Consider the following 18,948-nt stretch of genomic DNA (forward strand, 5'->3'; position numbering starts at 1 on the left):
TCTTACCATCTCTCAACAGAAATAACAATAAGAAATAACTAGGGAAAATGAAGGACAAAGTAGCAGAGGGATGGATGAATACCACATTTCAGTTAAAAAAAAAAAACAAAACAACAACCAAACAACACCTAGCCATGCTGAAATACAGTACTTAGATTAGATTTAGCTACAAGAGAAATCAAGTGTATTCTTAATTAGTAAAGGGGATCTAAATTTATTAGCAAGCATTCAAAAACACACTACAAGGACAATTTATATCAGGCAGTTCCATCAACCAATATCTACTAGACACAACTGCTTACTAAATACTGTGTGCATTATGTGTAGAAACTGCCTTTTCTCAACCACTGTCTTTTTATACTAAACTGAAAGAGGTGTCTACAGTATTTCAGCATTTCCACCTACTCCCCATTTCTATGTATCAACACCGATTTTCTTGCAAGAAGTCATCTCTTGGGGTTAAATTTTAACAGACCATGTTATATTTGCATAGGTCTAGTTAATGAAGTGACTAGCAGAGAGTATAATATCCTGACCTTCTGTCATGAATTTTAATTGCCTGCAGATGGTTAAGTTTAACCTTATCTTCCCACATGAACAGATTCACATGGATAATTTCTCCCTCACCTTACGTTGCACACTGGCACTTCATGGAGCTCACTGCTGTGCCCCTAAGTTACCTGCAACATATCCTGTGGTGGGTGAAGTGAAGCAGTGGGTCAGGTGTGACCCCTGCATGGAAGAGCTGAGGTGGGTGCTAAACTGAAATTATTCTGTCCAAGCCCAGCTGAAGAATTCTCCCTGGTAATGCCATGGCTGCTGTAAATAGAGCAATTTCTAAACTAGCCTGGTTGTTCTGACTTTTATGATCTCCACTGCTCTTCTAAATTTGTCAAATTTCTTCAAAGGAAATTATTCCTGATCCCCAACATAGGGTACCTCTCCTTGTTCTTCAGGTTGCAACCAAAGAACAAGGCCATTTTAAAAGAAAAACCAGCTTGGAAAAATTGAGGAAAGGAAGCAAACACTCTTCCATCTCTCCATAAAATTAAGGATTTTGCTTCAACTGAACAATGAGAACCTTTCCTACTACACCAAATTAATGTAAATAACAACTGAGAAGGACCAGCAGATTTATCAAACCTGAGGTTAACTTGCAATTTATGAAAAATCTTTATTAAAGTCTGCATAATTAAATTATGTCAATTTCAGTAAAATTTAGATACCCATTAGAGGAGGTACAAAGCTTTCCCCTTGTATAAGCAATTTTTAAAATAAAGGTTTCATTGAATAAATGACAATTCAAAGCAAGATGCCTTTGCAAAAATCATATATTGCCAGGTTCAACTCTCAGCACCCTTACTCAGCACATTTTAGATGTGCCATTTGGGTTTTTTCAATATGTGCTTATGCAAAGAAACCACTAACTTTGCATGCAGCAACTTGCAAGATCCTCAAAGATTTTTCTGCCAAACCTCCTCTACACTACAGTGTTAATTCACCATATAAATATTCAAAGATATTCCTGAATATCTGCCCAGAAGAGAACACGCTCCTCTGTAACTACACAGTCACATCCATGCTTACTTAGCTAGAGTCATGCTCTGCCCTGGGGTGGAGATGCAAGGCCAGGCAACAAAGTTCTACCAAGACAGGATGAAAAAATCCCAAGAAGAAAGTAAGCCATCTTGGTCACTCCAAGGACACTTATCCTTTGATATTTGCCTACCCCCAAAATTTCCTTGTACATAAAGAATAAAGTTTCCTTTTCCTACTGCTTCCACATTTTTTACCCAACAGTCCAAGACAGGCCTGAAAAATTCATGTCAGAATGAGTTTCTATATCAATAGTTGCAAGAGGACAGAGAGAAAGGTGACCAAGCTCTACTTCATGTATCCCTCAAATACTGGCAAAACCACTGAAAAGCTATCACAAGAGCTCACCAGGTCACATCTCAGCTAAGAAGGGAAGTTAAACAAGCCTAAGAATATCCAACTCTATCCTCCACAGCTGATGACCAAATAACAAAGGTAAAATGAGTTTAGGAACAAACAGGATTGTTTTACACTAAACAGAAACAGTCTGAGGCAGAAGTAGGCATGAAGGGAAAAAAAACAAGTAAGACTAGATTTTGTCACATTTTTCACCTGTTTCAAGAGGATAATTTGTCATTTAAGAAAACAAAGAACTCAAGGTCAAGGTGATATTTTGGACCCTTATTTAACCTAGTTTTACATTAAACAAGTATATTTTCCTTAAGGATGTCATTTTAAAAGTAGTCTCACATATATATTCTTACTTGAACAGGAATTTAAAATAATCTTCAAAATTAAATATGTGGTTATTCATATTTAATTTAGTTGTTTATTCTGCAGAAGGAAACTTGAAGTAGGACTTGACAAATTATTTAAAGTTGAGAGAACATATTTAACTAGTTCTACTTATAGTAAAAAGAAATTACAATTATTGAATCAAGTCTTGGTAAGGTTCTAGCAAAGAAATTATCTCACTTTGTATTAATACACTGCCCTTCATTACTGAGATATAATTAGACCAGTTTGCAAAAAGTGCAGGGCACTACCTTTGCACTTGAATTTTAGAGCAACAGGTTACTTATTTACACTATACAGATTTAAATACACAGCAGATTATTATTTATAACAAGCTGGATGATTCTGGAAGACATGATCTAACTGACTCACCCATTCCTCAGCTGTACTCTCACCATTCCAAGCCCTGCAGGACTGGAGGAGGGTGGTGGAAATGTCTAAAGACTGTTAAGGAAGGAATTCTTTATGTAGTGAAACCTGTATCTGGTTCTCCTTGATTAAGATACTTCAAGGATGCCTTAGCTTAAAAATAGTAATTTAACCAGAAATCCCCTTGTGTTCCTATTTTTTGCATTGTTTCAATACTTAAGTCTAAAAGTAATTGTCTGCAAAATAGGGTCTATAACTCTTAACTATATCCACCTTACACAGAAGGTGCAAGCTCTAGATCATATACCAATTTTCACTGAAATTTGATTTTACAAATTGTCAGCCTTTCCAAAAAGGCTTTTGTGATACCTTGCAGATTCCAAACTGAACTGAGTTCAGTTTATTTGTCTAAAAAAGAGAGGGATAAAAAGAAAGGGGAAAAAATACAGCTCCTATGAAGTATACCACCATACAGATCAAAGCAGTTAAAAAAAAAAAAGTCTCACACAATTGACACACATTACTTTTCCCCTACTTACACCACACTGCATCCCAGATAATAGATCCAGACCAAAATCCAACTCACAGCCACAGATTCTCACCAAGATCAAACATAATTAATCTAATTGCTTTTTAAAGACTTCCAGTAACACCAGTTATCTTAATTACCATTCATCTAGTCTGTCAGATGATAACCTTTTGGCTCTGCTAAATTTGGGAGTGCCAAGAACATACCATTTCCTTTTTTCCATTGTATTGTAGATGAGAGTTGAATCTCCAACTTCTACATTTTTACGGTTTTTTGGCAGCAGAAGAGATTTTTAATAAGACAGCAAGTTAGGGTCCTCTCTGAGTGCTGGAAGAATATGAAAGGAACCTTATAACAAATGAGAATACCAGGCACATGTAATATCTTAGGAAGAACCAAACCCCTTTTTCTGCTTTCTGCCCCTCCCCCCCTCCCCCCCCCCCCATCACTTGGAGAAAAACACTTGTGTGCATTTTAGTATGAAGGAAAAGAAATTATCAGATTAGGGAGCATAAGGACCCAAATCCATAAGAAGACAGACTTTTCCAACTGAAGGAAACAACTTTAAAGTTTTAATTCATTTCACAATTTCTCTCTTCCTTACCATACCCACACAAATTATGCAGAATACTTTCATAATCAGATTGCACTTCTCTAGGTCACATAAATTTTTGTTTCAGATGATCACTATAGTACATTACCATCTTTCAGCATTGCAGTGTATCCCAAGTACTCATGTTCTTTAACCCCTTCCTTCTTTCCCCAAGCAGCAAAACTGAGTTCAACTGAACATTACACTTCCAACTATTTTTACTACATGGAGACAAATACAAGCTAAAGCCAGAAAATGCAGGGCCAAAATAAGAAGTTATAACAAAATGATATGAAAATTAGCATGGAATATAAATTAATCAGCAAAACATTTCTAAGCGGTCTTCATTTTTCTTAGCACTTTATTTGAACATTATATAGACACAGTCCATTTTTACCACCTGACTAATGGTTTCTGCTCCATCCCAGCTTCCTCTGCCCAACAGCAGCATGGAAGCACCGTGGAAGAAAGAATGCATCAGTATTTACAGGGCAAGAAGCAGCAGCAAATTTAGACAGATTTCATTTTCTTTCTGGCCAAATCACCCTAGAACTAAATTCTCCACTGAATACATTAAACAACATGAACTAATTTTTCCTAGCCAGCTCCAAATTTCCTCTTAAGGTCATTCAACAGATCTGGACTATTTCAGAGAGGACTCTACTGCCAATCACAGACTTAATCCTGAAACAAAACTTAATCAACGCTACACTAAGGACGCTGAATCTTTTAAGGATGAATACAACAGCACAAGACCTTTTAAACACTGTATTGCAAAGAGACAGAGTAAAATCAAATTTGGCATGCCTACAACAGGCCAGGGCTTTTAAGACCCCTGACAGCTTTCACACTAGGTTTCTCAGTGCTAAAGGCACCCTGCCCAGTTAATAGACAAAGAAGCCTCTACATCACATGTGATATTTTGTCCACAGCACAGGAAAATAAATTAGCATTTAATTATATTCTTAATACATAAAGCCACAAGCTATGGGATCCACCAGGTAGTATATGCTCCTCTTCCTCTTCTATCCTAATTCCTACTTAAGAAAATTTATCTGCCTCAGAAGGGGGCATTACATGCTAGAGTGATCCCTAACCTAACCCAATAACCTCTAATTTAGGTGTAGCACCAAGTGAAGCAGTAAGAGCAACATTAAAGTAGCTGCAAAATGCAAGAGCTCCTGCAATGTGAAAGTGCCCTGGAGCAGAAGTACCACACTCGAATTCTTCGTGGCAGAGCTGCACTTACTGACACAATGCACATAGCATGAGATTCCTGTGGGAATTTGGGAACACCAAGGATAGCAACCTCACCCAGGAAGTAATCAAGACCCAGACCTCAAATAGGCCAACCACAGCATGCCACATCGTTCACTTCAGGATATGAACGAATGCAACAGAGAGATCATAAAGCTAGAAGATATTTAACCAGGATAACCCTACATAATGCCCCTCTAAGCATACTTGTTGCCTCAATGTCAGATGCCAGAGCACCACCATATCTGAGCTAGCACTCTCTGGACTGTTCATACCCTGCATCACAGCACCCACTTTTGCACCAGGCAAACCAAGGAAACAGCTCCCCATACATATCTCCCACATTTCCTCCAGTCAAACATGGACTCCATCTTTTACCAAAGGGTCCATCATTATCTATGTGGTGACATACTTCCCTTTATATACAGCCCTAAGCTCTCCTCCTTTCTAAGCATCTCATCTATTTGGACTCTGACACAAACAAAAGTATCACGGCCATTATCTCATCTCAGGTAGTCAACTACAGCAATGACATCTCTTTCCTGCAATAGGTTTTTGTTAAAACAAATGTATCAAAACTTTCCCTCTGTGCCAGCCAGACCCCTTGCAACACAATGGCTGTTTATCAGGGTGACACTACATCCTTGCAACCATCGCCAGGGCTGGGGGATGGATGATTGTTAATATAGGCAATTGAGGGGTTTGTTGTGGTTGTCTCATTTTGGAAAATAAAAAGAAAAGCAATGCTCCTTTTGTCTAGCTCTTAATGTCCTTACAATGTCTTTCTCCGGAAGGAGGGGTGGGAATCAAGACTTACTGCAAGCCTGCTCTTCCACTTAGACCAGCATCTTTTAGCAACAAGTTTTCCAGAATTAGACAATCATTTATGTTGGAAGAGACCTCTAAGATCATAGTGCCCAACCACTAAACAAGCACTGCCAAGTCCACCAGTAAATTCCTCTTTTTGGCCTACAGCTTTGGACATGACCATTGACCAGTGCAGAAACACATACAAACACAAACACCTGGCCCAGAAGGTTCTGGGACTTCCCTAATTTACTACAAAATGCCCTCCATGCTCTCTGGCCCCTTCCTCACTTCCTGGTACACCTTCTCTCTGTGCAATACATCAGGAATGGGCCCCAACTCATCCTACACTGAAGTCAAGTGCCCAATGGAATGGTCAGTGGTTTGAACCCTTTGAAAATTTGAACAGTGACAGAAACTTGTCAAGAGTGACAAGCTGGCATGAGGGCTCTAATTACAAGGCAGTGGCAGGAAAGACAGGTACCACTCCAAATGTGCCCCCAGCCAGTTTTTGGAAAAGGTGACCCCTTTTGATGTGCATTTTTCACAGTGTTCAGGGGCAGGGGGCCAGGCCAGGAACCAGGTGTTTGCACAGCAGGCAGATGCTGACAGCCATGCAATCTGTCTGCGCCAGCACACGGCTCCACCGTGGTGACAAACCAACTGATCCAATAACCTACGGGGAAGATGCCTTAAAATCCCTCAGCTCTTCGTGTTCCCACTACCATAGCTAAGGGCTCCTTCCCCACTGAGCTGCTCTGGGAGCACCAGGCTCCCAAGTCTCTCCTCAGTAATTACTGCCTTCAGTTCATCTTCCACCGAGTCTTCACTGTATAAATAGTCACAGGCATAGCTCTGCAAACAATCCTGACCTTCACTGGAGTTATCTTCTGTGAAAATGATCTAAAACAGTAGCTAAATCCTTGAGGATTCCTTTTTTCCCTGCAAATACCTGCCAGGACAGGAAGGTGAAGCCAAGGCAGCAACAGAGTCCAGCAACCAAAAAAAAGTATGACATTTTCCACCTGTTTCACTAGATTTTCAGACTGTCTCTAATTGCCTTCTGTTCACAGCACAGAGGAGACACTGCCTGAAAAACAGAAGCACAGAGGGCCCCAGGTGTCAGCACACAGCCCTGCCACACATCAGGACATGTCCCAGGGCAGTGGGAACCAGCACTGCCACATTCATCCCTTTACCCTTCCCTCATACCTTGCTCATGACGGCAAGAGGGAAAAAAATAAAAAAGTTTCTCCATATACTCTGCAACACACACTGAATCAATCACCACAGTCTTCCTTCAAGTGGGAGAAAAACCATGAAAAGTTGAACAAGGTAAAGGAAGTAGCAGAACATGCACGCAACACAAAAAAAGAAACTTCTGGAAAGAACACAAGTATGTTTTTCAGAAAGAAAGGCTTAGGGCTTTTTAGTTTATTTTGGATAATTATTTTTAACTGCATATCATGTTCAAAAATTATTATCTTTATACTTGGAATTGAACAGGACATCTATTTTTAAATATTATCCATTCAGTCACAAGTCATCCCCAGAGACAAGACAAATAATAATAAATCACTCTCCAGCAAGCACAGAGTCACCCTGGCTGTAAATTAGCCTGGCTGGCCATTCTATGCTGTATTCTATGTTCATATTTTACATGCACCCCTGGATTGTATGTACCACAAAACTTTTCTAATACAGGCATCTCATGAGACTTAAGATCCCATATTTTAAATGCAGTTAAATGCTCCAAAGCATCTTCTTGCAAGCCCAGATTCTGCCAGCCAAACCAGCTATATACATTGAGGCAAGTTTATAGACTCAGACAGAGAGCAGGCTAGTATATTTAATCTTGGTTAAATGGAGTATCAATCTAAGAAGTAAAATATCCCAGTCTCATAAGTAATAGTAGACCACCACTAGTGCTAAAAGGAGATGGATGAGCACAGACTTTGCTTCAGTCCAGTACACACCTTTCCAGTTTGTTACATCTATTTTGGGGACTGTAATTTATACTGTGCGACACATTAAAAAGGCATGTTACCACCAAGACACTGTCCAACTTGATGCCCTTAGACATGTCTGACCATGAAATCCCACCTTCACCACTGCTTTCCTAGCATTAATTTCCCTGTTTCTCCAAGAGGGAGAAGGAGTCTCAAACTAGCAAGGGTTAATCACCCTCCAAAAGCAACCCATTTTGCAAGGCTAGGCATTGCTCTTTTATCCTATTGCACACACCCTTACCTAAGGGAAGCAAAAATGCTTCAGTGAACACACTTCCTTTATTTAGATATGGTACCCTACAACACACAAAGAGCTGTCACACTACAACGCTGTTGAGCACCTTGCTCAAAAATAACTTATCTTGTAAATCAGAATTTGGAGGGTTTTGATTACTTAGTCTGCTTGTTTTTCAAAGTCAGAAAAGGTACAGTCTGTCTCTGTTTTCTTCAAGGAGATGTACACACCCAATACTGTTAGTCACTATGTAAGCAAAGTAACTACTATCTTTTACCAATGATGAAATATTTAACACTGTCTGCTGAGAAGGGGAAGTTACATACCATGTAGTGACAGAAAACCAGATTACAAGTAGAGAAGGTCTCAGGAAATTGATAACTCAAATATTTGGAAGACAATCTTCATGATCTAGTATAGAAATTATTTTCCCTCCTAAAATATGAGCAACAAAACACAGTTTACATGGAATTTATCATCTTCAAGTTTCCCAAGTTTTAGCAACCACTTCACTACAGCCTAAATTAAAACCTTTCTAAAGGGTTACTTTAGATTTAAAAAAAAAATCTAAAATTTAGTTTCTCAGGTCCATGTCTCACTTCTCTCCAGAGAAGTATCTACATAAAGACACCAAGAATTCAGTCCTGAGATTTCATAGCATATTCTCATGCTTCCTCCTGCCATGATGTGTAAGAAAGATGAAGGCAGTACATTAATCCTTTTGGCATAAAAAGGCCTTTGTCCAAACTCTGCAGCCGTGTCATTCAAGGAGAGGCTCAGCAGGAGGACTGAGAAGTAACAGACACCACTGTGGCTGATGCAGCAGTCACTCTATCCCTGCATCTCAACAGCCCTCTAAGTCTTGACTGATCTAGGTTTTTTTTGTTTGATAAGAAAATATAAGAAAAGCACATACATGGAAACAAGTTTTCCAAGTAGTGGTATGATGCACCTGGGCATTGGAAGCTTCTTGCAAACACCGGAGTATACTTGCAAAAATTTATACCTCTATGTTTCACGTGTTGCTCTTCACCGGAAAGGGGAAAGAAGAGAGCAACAGGGATCTGAAGGAAGCAGTACAGAACATCCAGTTAGGAGCCTGAACATCTATGGACATCACAAAACACTTCACTAAAATTATGAATAGCAGAGTTCTTTCAATCTCCTTTCTTTCAGAACTGATTCTCCTGTAAACATGGAACTTCCAGTTAACATTCAAAGGACAAATAATGAACTTGAACTTGGTTTCAATGGCCTTCAAAACACAAATTAATCCCAACACAGGATGGTATGATTTCTGACAAAGGACAAAACTCCATTTGAACTCTTCCCTTCCCTTTCTCCTTTTCCATTTTGAACATGCTGATTGTGCACTTAAGTATAAAACCACTTCTACATTACTACAATTGTCAACATTTAACTTGTCCTATCAAGATAATGTTATCTTCTAAAAGTATGTTTCACAATAATATATCCTCAAATGTCTGGTGAAACTAGAAGAGTGGCTGGCAGGGATGAGGGTGGGCGTTTCTTTAAAAATGTCCTTTTGTCCTGAATTAGCTCAATGCTCCCAATCTCAGCATCCGCTGAAACACAGCATCCTCACCAGCAAGTACCTGGCACCGTGCAAGTGACACTGTCAGAGTACTCCTCTGCACAGATTATAAAATGTGTAAATGTATTTTTTGGGTACAAAGACCAGAGTGAATACTTTAATAACTCTCTGATTAAACTTAATAAACTCTACTCTAAATGAAAAGCATGTTAACTAAGTTAAGAATCTTTTTTAAAAAACTCAGTAAATCAAACCAACAAGATCTAAATTGGGCACAACAGCCAGATCCAAGAGAAAAATCCCCAAGCGTAGAGAAAAAGCACTCAGAGCAAAGCAATTACACATCACGATTCCAGAGAGAACAAAACTATATTCAGAAGGACACCACCAGACTTTCTTGATGAAAGACTGTGGAAGCTGAAAGATGCACGGCGTTAACACAATATGTTCCTGTGAATTTCTACAAGAAGTCTCATCCAAGAACAAGATGTACATGTAGAAACCAGGAAAATAAGGGTGATGAACTCTTTCTGGAAACAATTTATGCTGACCATAGCTGTTGTTCATTATAAAGCTATAACAGAAGTAAAAGCCTGGAAAGAAGCAATAGAATGGCTTTGGTCTGTTGGCATTTAACTACTACTTTATTTATTCTCTTCTGTTGATACAATCATATTTTATAATATAACTATTAAAACAACATAGAAACCAAAAGGCTATGCTCTTTTCCCAGTGTGCTCCCATAAATAAATCCTCATTTTTTATTCATGCACAGACTGCTGCTCTTTGCTCATCCAGGATAATGTGGTAAATTAAGAACAAAAATAGCTAGCAAAACATTTCAGAACTTACCCATCATATCACTTTTCTCTGATCAATAATTTGCAACATAACATTTTAGGAGCATATTCCATCTTTGGTCCTCTGCCATGATCTAAACGGGGCGGGGGTGGGGGGGCAGCAAAAAAATGCATTTCAATGCTAGGAAGTAAAAGCAGAGTACATGGGAACAAACAAGTTATTTGTGGAATGAATTACACAGACCCATCAAAGCATGTCCTTTCATGGCTTAATTGTATGTTTCTCCACAGCTAAATACATAAGCCATTGACTGTCCTCATATGTTTGTCTAATTCCACGACAAAATCTTTCCGTTTTTGGATGGTGGGTCCTTCCTGGTTTATAACAAGGTGATGTTGAAATCCAGAAAAGAACCTCATGATCAATTCATGGCTGAAAAGTACTGCTGTACATTCCCTATACAGATCATCAAAATAACCTTAAGAATATGTATGATATCTAATCTGTTATGTAGCCAGATCCTTTCCTCCCATCATGTGTCCTGTGTTTTTGAGATAGAAGTTGATCTTTTACTGAAACACAGTCACCATCTCCCACCAGACAGAGATTCACCAGCTCTTCACCACTTCTTCCATATCCAGCAGAAGACCCATGCACCTGAAAAGATGCTAGGCTACTAGAGAATGCTCCTCCAGCACAGGAGCTGCCTCCTTACAAGAGGAACTATGATTAAGCTGCATAACTGTCAGGTTATTCCTCTCTGGCATCTCAACATGTTTGATAACACATCTGTCCCATGCACTCAACAGATTAATGAATACTCTTTATTAAATTACATTTTTAGGTTACATATTTATGAAAGAAGCCTTCACAAAGTCACTGCCACAGCTATAGATGCGTAGATACACACACTGATAATCAGCCTCCTCTGCATGGCTGCACCTCTCATCCAGAGCTGCTCAGACCACCATAGGGAAGACGCAGCCCAAAACACACCCAAACTCAGCCCCTCCCTTGGCTTTAGGAAGTGGAACTGCCCACACCCTCTGTTACAGCTGACCTTCTTCCAGCAGCCTCCCATTGACAATCAGCTCCCAGCTCAGGCCCAGTCTCTGCAAGTACCATCTACAGCCATGTCAGTGTATCTCAACTGTTAGGATATGCACCTGGAATCAGGGGCAGTGGGTCTGTTACAGCCCCTATCTGCTGGTCCCACAGATATTTTGACATCAAAATATAACTGCAAGTGTTTGGATTTCAGTTAATTTCTCTTTTTTTTTTTTGTTTCACTCAGGGCTGAGTCAAACTTAGGCCAAATAATCAAATTTTCTCTTTTTATTCTCCCCAAGGCAGTACCAGGTGGACATCTTTTCAAAGAAAAGGCTCAGAGACATCATATCCAAATAAATAAATGGTAGTTTGATTCCTCCTTCTCAATGGCCCATGTTTGCAGCTTGGTGTATTTACAAATCAGTAGCTCCTAGCCTCATTCCCAAAACTAAAGCTTGCAACAGAGCCTTACCATTGCTTCTGTTAAACCCACAGGTTCCAACGGGCTGTTCTATTTCCTTAGACTGTCATTTTTGTTGCTACCTGTAAAACTCTCAGCTTTCTTCTGAGAATATACTGTCACTTTCTGAAATTACAGCTCAGCTGCATCCCCAGAATGCACTGGGGGAGGGGAGAAAGACAAAACAAGGTACAGGGCACTATAACTTATTCTTTCATCAACACAATAAGGAGTCAGACAATGAAACTCCTCCCTCCCACCTCACAATGTTTAAACCCCGTTATTAATTCTTCAGACTGTTATTAAGGCATCCAAATAAATGCAGTTCTCCAAAACTTCATGCTAGGAGTGCCTCAGTTCCCAAAATAAGTGGATTCAGATGTGCTTTTCTAACTGTGCATTTTCCTTTGAAGGAGGAATACCATGCAACACTTGAAAAGCAGATCATGCAGGCTCTGAGCACACCAATTCACGCTGCTACCTGGCAGCAGAACAGCTACACTGTCCTGGAACAGTTAAGCTCAAGCCCACATGCTCTTCCCCTTCCACACCTACATTGATGTACCTATTCCTTACTTGTATTCAAAATATTTTAAAAACAATACTTCCCTACTTCTCCCTGCTCACAAGAGTCAACCCCAACACACACCATGGACAAGCGACTCTTCTAGGAGAAACAGTATGGGGGAAAATTAAAATTAGGAGCAGTTACTGAAAAGTGTTAACACAGCCCAGCTAATTCTTTGCTAAGCTGCCCAATGCTGTAAGCTTTAAGAATTTCTTTGCACATGATAAAATTTTTATGCTACTATATGAGAGTCTTCCTTCTTTCCCCAGACCTGAGGGGAGAACAGGGGACAGAGCTTCAAAGGGCATTGGGGAAGGCATAGGAAGTAGCTCCACATTGCCCCTAGTTTGCCTCTCACCTCTCACTCTTCCTCCACAGAATCCTCATCAGTGAGGGGTTCCCACAGCAGCAGCCCCTCCCCACACCAGCTTTTAGACCTCTTTAGAAACATTTAACACACTACACACAGTGCCTCACATAGCAGCTCTTGATCTGAGTTACGTCCTCCTTTCCTGGCAGAGCATGCGCAAATCAATGGGCTGCTTTTATGGTTTGGGTTTTGGGTTGTTTTTTTCCCCCTCCCTGAGGAGCCTTAATTTCTATTCCAAGGCAGAGTCGTGCTTCAAACACACAGAGTGGCATATGTTATTTTTTCACCTACCAATCAAGATGCTAGAAGAAACCAGCCTGGTACTTCTATATCTGTCATTTCATAAATGCTAGGTAATACCCTAGAACTGTCTTCACTGCAACATCTGATCTGTCCCCACCACACAGCCCAAGAAAAGGAAGTGATAGAGTTGACAGAAAGGAGCCAGGCTACAGCAACCCAAAGGCTTAGTCTTTAAAAAGTCATTTCAGTGGCTAGAAACAAGGAGAGCAAATTTGTCACTCATCTTTAACACCCTATCCACACACTGCACAAATGTCCCTGAAGAGTTCACACAGTGCAAATCTGGCTACACAAACTCTGCACCCATTTGACAGAATCCTAAGGGTCCACCTGCAACTATGACAACTCCTGACAGTTTCACACCAGTAGAGCCAAAATGGAAAAGAAGAAGCAGAACATTTGGCCTGTAGTTATCTGGCAGCGAGAGACACAACTAAAGGAACTGGTTCCAAAGGCAACAAGTGGCCTCATGGGGCAAGGATGTCCCAGGAGCTCCCTAGGAGCAAGGGGGCTGCTAGCCAAGTAACTGTTGCTTCAGGGGGCAAGGAGACAGACAGAAAACAGTAGCACTTCTTAGAATAAGCCTTGCCTCAAAAGTCCAAAACTATGTTACAATTTCTCAGAGGTCTTTCACTCAAATATATTTGAGGAGAATTAACTTCCCCTCAATTTAGAGAGAGCTCGTATCTTAAAATGCACCAGAGGTGCAATCTTCTAAAAATGTTTTTCCTGCTATGTCTTACTGTTTAATTATGTATTACCATTCCAAGCTACCATGACAGATTTTAAGTGAGTTTGTCTTTTTTCCATAATTAATCATAGCAAAGACTCATCTGTTTTTCAAGCCTGTGATGACAGCACTGTTTTCACCACTGCAAGGCAATCATCCCACAGCATTCCTTCCCGAAAGCTATTTCAATGAAAAAAGTTCACCTATCTGCACAAGATGCCTTTCAAAGATATAAATCAGGTACTTATACCTTACTTCATACTACAAGAAAGTTAATAAAAAGGAAAACTGCTTTTCCATAGCAAGTCATTATACAAACACCCAGGCATAGCACAGGCTAATAATGTTAAATAATATCAATTATAAATATATAAACCTAGCATAACCATCCAGGAACAAGTATCCTACCCATTAAACACCACTCAGCCATTGGCATCCACCACTGGTGCAGAAGGAAGGGAGAAAAACATATCATTGGTCTGAGAACAAAAAAACAGGTTCCTTTATAAACCCAATAACTAAAAGTTATTTTATAGGCAGCTTTGGTCACCATCAAATACTATTCTAAGTGCAGAAGAGGTCTCTTCAAAGATAACTTGTAGCTACATGTAGATCAGTACTAACAGATTACTTAATCAAAGAGGAGCCATATCTCAAGCAGAAAACAATAAATGCAAACTGGACAACAGAAAAGTCTTTTTTCTTTCATCACAAGTAACAGAAGTGATATTAAGGACATAGAAAATCTCTGCTCTGGAAAAAAATCAAGCACTTATCACTTGTAACAGACTATAGCACATTCATTTAAAGTTTCTTTGCTGACCACTGAAGGAAAAAGTGTTTCCAATATAATCAATAACATACAGAGATGCCCATTCAAAGTGTTTTATCCTTCATCCTCTTAGTTTAGAGGAAAGAAAAGATGAGATACTTGCAAAATTACTTTTTCCCATCTGTGAAATCCTATGAGTACACCCCCCTTTTTTTTTTTTTTTAAGTGACAAATGGAAATCCTGTTAATTTCTTTTGATCGGTCTATAGAGAAATCTTAATTTTCTGCAGTTCTCTGAAATCCTTCATGTGGCACATTGGTAGCTTCCCAATTACAAGCCTAAGAAAAATTTACATAGCTTGTTCTGCTAATAAAAACAAGCATAGATGAGCCCCACACAGCCCTGAGCAAGTGTAAAACTTTTTGTGTCTTAATACAGTCTCGTAAGAGTGACTTCAGATCAAAGCTCAATAACCAGCACACTGCCTGTATTGACAGTGCCACGTTTATGGCTTTAAGCTGCTTCATAGTTTTATGAAGCAAGATAACTGAAGCAGCAATGACTACAAAAAAAGACAACACATTCAGTTGACAGGCTACTAAAGACTACAGATTACATTTGTATCCAAATATTTAGAAACATTTTTACTAGTACCACTCTTTGTTAAGGTCTGACCCAGAGAGATTCTGGCATTTCATATTATAATTTTCTTCCAACTTGTTACAAGAAAAACAACACAAAAAGACCTGGCCATAGATCTTAAATATCACTTCGAGAATACGAATGGTTTTAAATAACCACAATATCCTGACAGCTCGGTGATCTATTCAGAAAAGATGAAGACAAACATTGAAATAGACACACAATTTCCCAGGAGAGCACTGAGAAAGTGATTTTTACACAGGCCATTATACATCTATCTTCTTTTATTTACAATAATAGAGCAAACTGTTTTCAGAGTGCTTGTTTAAAAATGCATAGGAATAATACACACTAAAAAAATATTATGACATATTAAATCACTCGATCACATATTACATCACTTAGAGAGCTTTTCACCCTCTGTTTTTTTGTATTTTATTTATTCAGTGAAAATATTAAATGCACATTTGCAAATGCTCCCTAACCAGTGTCAAGAGAGACTTCCCACATCACTGGCGCTAAGAACTTACACAGCAGCAAGAAACAGAACAGCCTATATTCTGTAACAGCCAATTATTGCCTTTTTCTGATCTCTTGAGCCTTAAATGCCATAAAGATGCCTTAGCTACCCCAAATAAGTTTATGACACTTGTACTGTATTTCAAGTCATATAGACTGAAGAGCATTTCATTCTAGAAATATCTTCACAGCAAAAAAAACCTCAGTTTTCCTTTCTAAGTATCAAAATTAGCATTCTCTTTCCAAAATATCTAGGAAAATTAAAATATCTTCTTAGTCCTGACAACTAGCCTTTAATTTGCTGTCACTTATGCTTCAGGAAACTTCAGTCCTTTCATTAGGAAAACCCTCCCACAGATTTACTTGTGGCGAATGGTTCAGCTCTGAGCTACAGTAGTACAGTAATTTCTTTAAAGAAATCACACATCCAGATCCAAACCAGCACAATATTTAGAAAAAATTATTTAATGCCAGTCATCACTATTTTTAATTTAGTGCGCAAGTCTTTTAGCCTTGTATTTGAATTTACTGCATTTTCTCATTCACACTGAAGAAATTGAAAGTGGTTATAACAGGAAATTTACAATCATCTGCTTTACCCAAGACAACAGAACTTACTGTACAATTTCTTCATTCATGAAAAACCTCCAGTACATCCATTTTAAATCACACATCTTATAAAACTGTAGTACTTAGCTTGTGGGATAGCTTACAGTTTGTATACATGTATGTATCTATCTCCATAAAGATACTGACTACACAGTTACAACTAAATGAAGTTATGTCCAGAGGTTCCAGAGTAACAGCAGAAAACAAACCAACACTACAGAATTCAAGATGAAAAACCTACAAGAATCTGTTTCATAAACTGCTCTTCCAGAAGAGGAAGACTCGGCAAAGGTGTAAGAAACAAACTATTCAAACACTAAAGGGATCCAGATCAAACCCACATCCTCTGTAATCTGACATATCAAATCACAACCAATTGAAGACCTACACAGTTTTTATATGTGGAAAATAAAAAAAAATAAAAATAAAAACAACCAAAGAACCCATGGCTGGGTTTGCTAGCTATCACAGAAAATCTTTTTATAACAGGAGCATTTTGCATGTAAGAAAGAATAGGGAGCCTGTGAGGCTGAGGACGAGCATCCAGTCTCTGAATGGGGCAGAGATTTCTACCAAGGTTTAAACAACTCACAGCTGTCCCTCCAAAAACTCTGTTTTCCACCTGCTAAAGTGACAGTACCACATTACCGACCTCAACATCCATCAGAGACTCAAGAGACTCCAACACACTACAACTAAACAAAATCCACATTTTCACAATAACCTTCAGATCTGTTACACGAATGTTTTGCTAGAGGAAATGCCTGAGTGAGTAGCCTTAGACAACTGTTTTACATTAAGGAGGAAGCACATTAATTTACTGCATGAGTACTACTACGATGCACTTCCAGGAGGTACAGTGTTGCAGCCACAGTTGCCATTTTCAGCGTCTGAGAATAAACACGAAAGCTACTAACACTAGGTTGCATAAGAGCACTTTAAGCACATGGCTATTTACAAAAGTAGAGGTAATTATGATGCCAGAGGTGGATCCCAAACAAACAAACTTGACTAATACTGACAAAAAAACACAAAACAAAACAAACCCTGAGACCTACAGTTACTATTACTTAGTAACAGTAGGGCAGCTGCATGAACAGCCTCAATCACTCGCTGTACTACTAACACATACCCAAAAAACCAGCTGGACAAAGGTGCTGTTTAAAAATGTGAGCTTGTCAGCAGCTGTGAGTAGAGGAGAAAAGAGGAAAACACCGCTCCCCTCAACAGTTTACCTGATCTGGACTTGATAATGTCGCTGAACTCGCTGTGTCCCCCGCCAGGTCCTTCCTCCGGCTCGGAGACACGGGCCATGCTCGTGGGCTGCGCTGTGCCACGGGCGGAGCCTAAATCCGTCGGGAGAAGTCTCCCATGGAGGGCCACGGCTCAGCACCTACAGCACAGGAGCAGAAAGACACGATAACTCCAGGGGCTTCGCCAGGTGCGACTCCGCGTGCGATGGGAGGGACCGAGGCTTGCTGGCCATGCCCAGGCGAGTCGCGGGGCAGCCACTCGCTGTGCCCCTGCCGCGGGACGCCTTACGGTGGCATTTAAAAAGTGGGATAGCCCTAAAGATGCAGCAGCACAGCTGAATCCTCACCTGCGAAAGCCAAGCTTCACTCACCCTTGGGCGACAGCGCGCCCCGTGCCCAGCCGTGACCCCCAGAGGGGCAGGACACAGCCCTTGCCGCGACACCACCGCCACCAGGCTGGCACCGAGCGGGACAGCCCCGCTCGGGGGGCGGCACGGCCAGGGAGCTCCGCTGTGTGTGCCAGCGGCAAAGGGGGGCAGACAGGCGCTGCCCCGGCTGGCCCAGGGGGCGACAGCCACGTGTGGGAGAAGCCACGCAGCCCCTCTCCCGGCCGGGGAAAGCGGAGCTCGGCGGGGCAGGCCCCGGGCACGGCCGCCCCCGCCCGGCCGCCCCGGCAGCGCGGCCGCCGCCCCCACTCTCCCGGCGGGGATTTTGACCCGGCAGCCGGCCGGGCGTGCCGGCACCTCCTCCCCGCGGGGTGCGCGGCCGCAGCAGCGGCGCCGCCACCCTCCGGCACCCCTACGGCGGAGCCGCTCCTCGCGGCAGCTCCGTCCCGCCCGCAGGTGCGCCCGCCGCGGGCACTGCCTCCCGCCCCGCGATGTTACCGGAGATAGGGAACAAACTTTCCCCGCCGAGCCCCTCCCGGTGCCGCCGCCTCCCCGCGAGCTGCCTCGCTCCCAGAGCTGCCGGGGCAGCCGCCGACAGCAACTCTCCTTGGGCGCCACTCACCCCTCGGGCACGGCGGCGGAGACGGCCGCGCTGCCCCACGGCGCAGCCCAGCTCCTCCTCGCTCCCCGTCCCCCGGCAGCGACTCCCGCGGCGCTGCGCTGGCGGACCCACAACTTTCTGTACGAGCTGCCGCCGTCCGTCCTCCCGGTTCTCCTCCCCTTTCTTCCCCGCCCCTCGC

At 41.3% G+C, this 18,948-nt stretch overlaps 1 protein-coding gene across 1 annotated transcript in view; it reads right to left on the bottom strand.

The window, feature by feature from the left end:
- The window catches only part of UTRN (utrophin), a 344,257-nt gene extending 325,348 nt beyond the window's left edge, over positions 1 to 18,909 (bottom strand). The window contains exons 1-2 of the mRNA XM_014879021.2: positions 18,771 to 18,909; positions 17,745 to 17,902 (exon numbers count right to left, since the gene is read on the bottom strand). Coding sequence (XP_014734507.1) covers positions 17,745 to 17,823 — 79 coding nt within the window. The 5' untranslated portion in view covers positions 17,824 to 17,902; positions 18,771 to 18,909. The remainder of the gene's footprint in view (positions 1 to 17,744; positions 17,903 to 18,770) is intronic.
- Between the last annotated feature and the right edge of the window lie 39 nt (positions 18,910 to 18,948).

The sequence above is a fragment of the Sturnus vulgaris genome, chromosome 3 (genome assembly GCF_052056855.1).
Source record: "Sturnus vulgaris isolate bStuVul1 chromosome 3, bStuVul1.hap1, whole genome shotgun sequence".
Lineage (NCBI taxonomy): Eukaryota > Metazoa > Chordata > Aves > Passeriformes > Sturnidae > Sturnus > Sturnus vulgaris.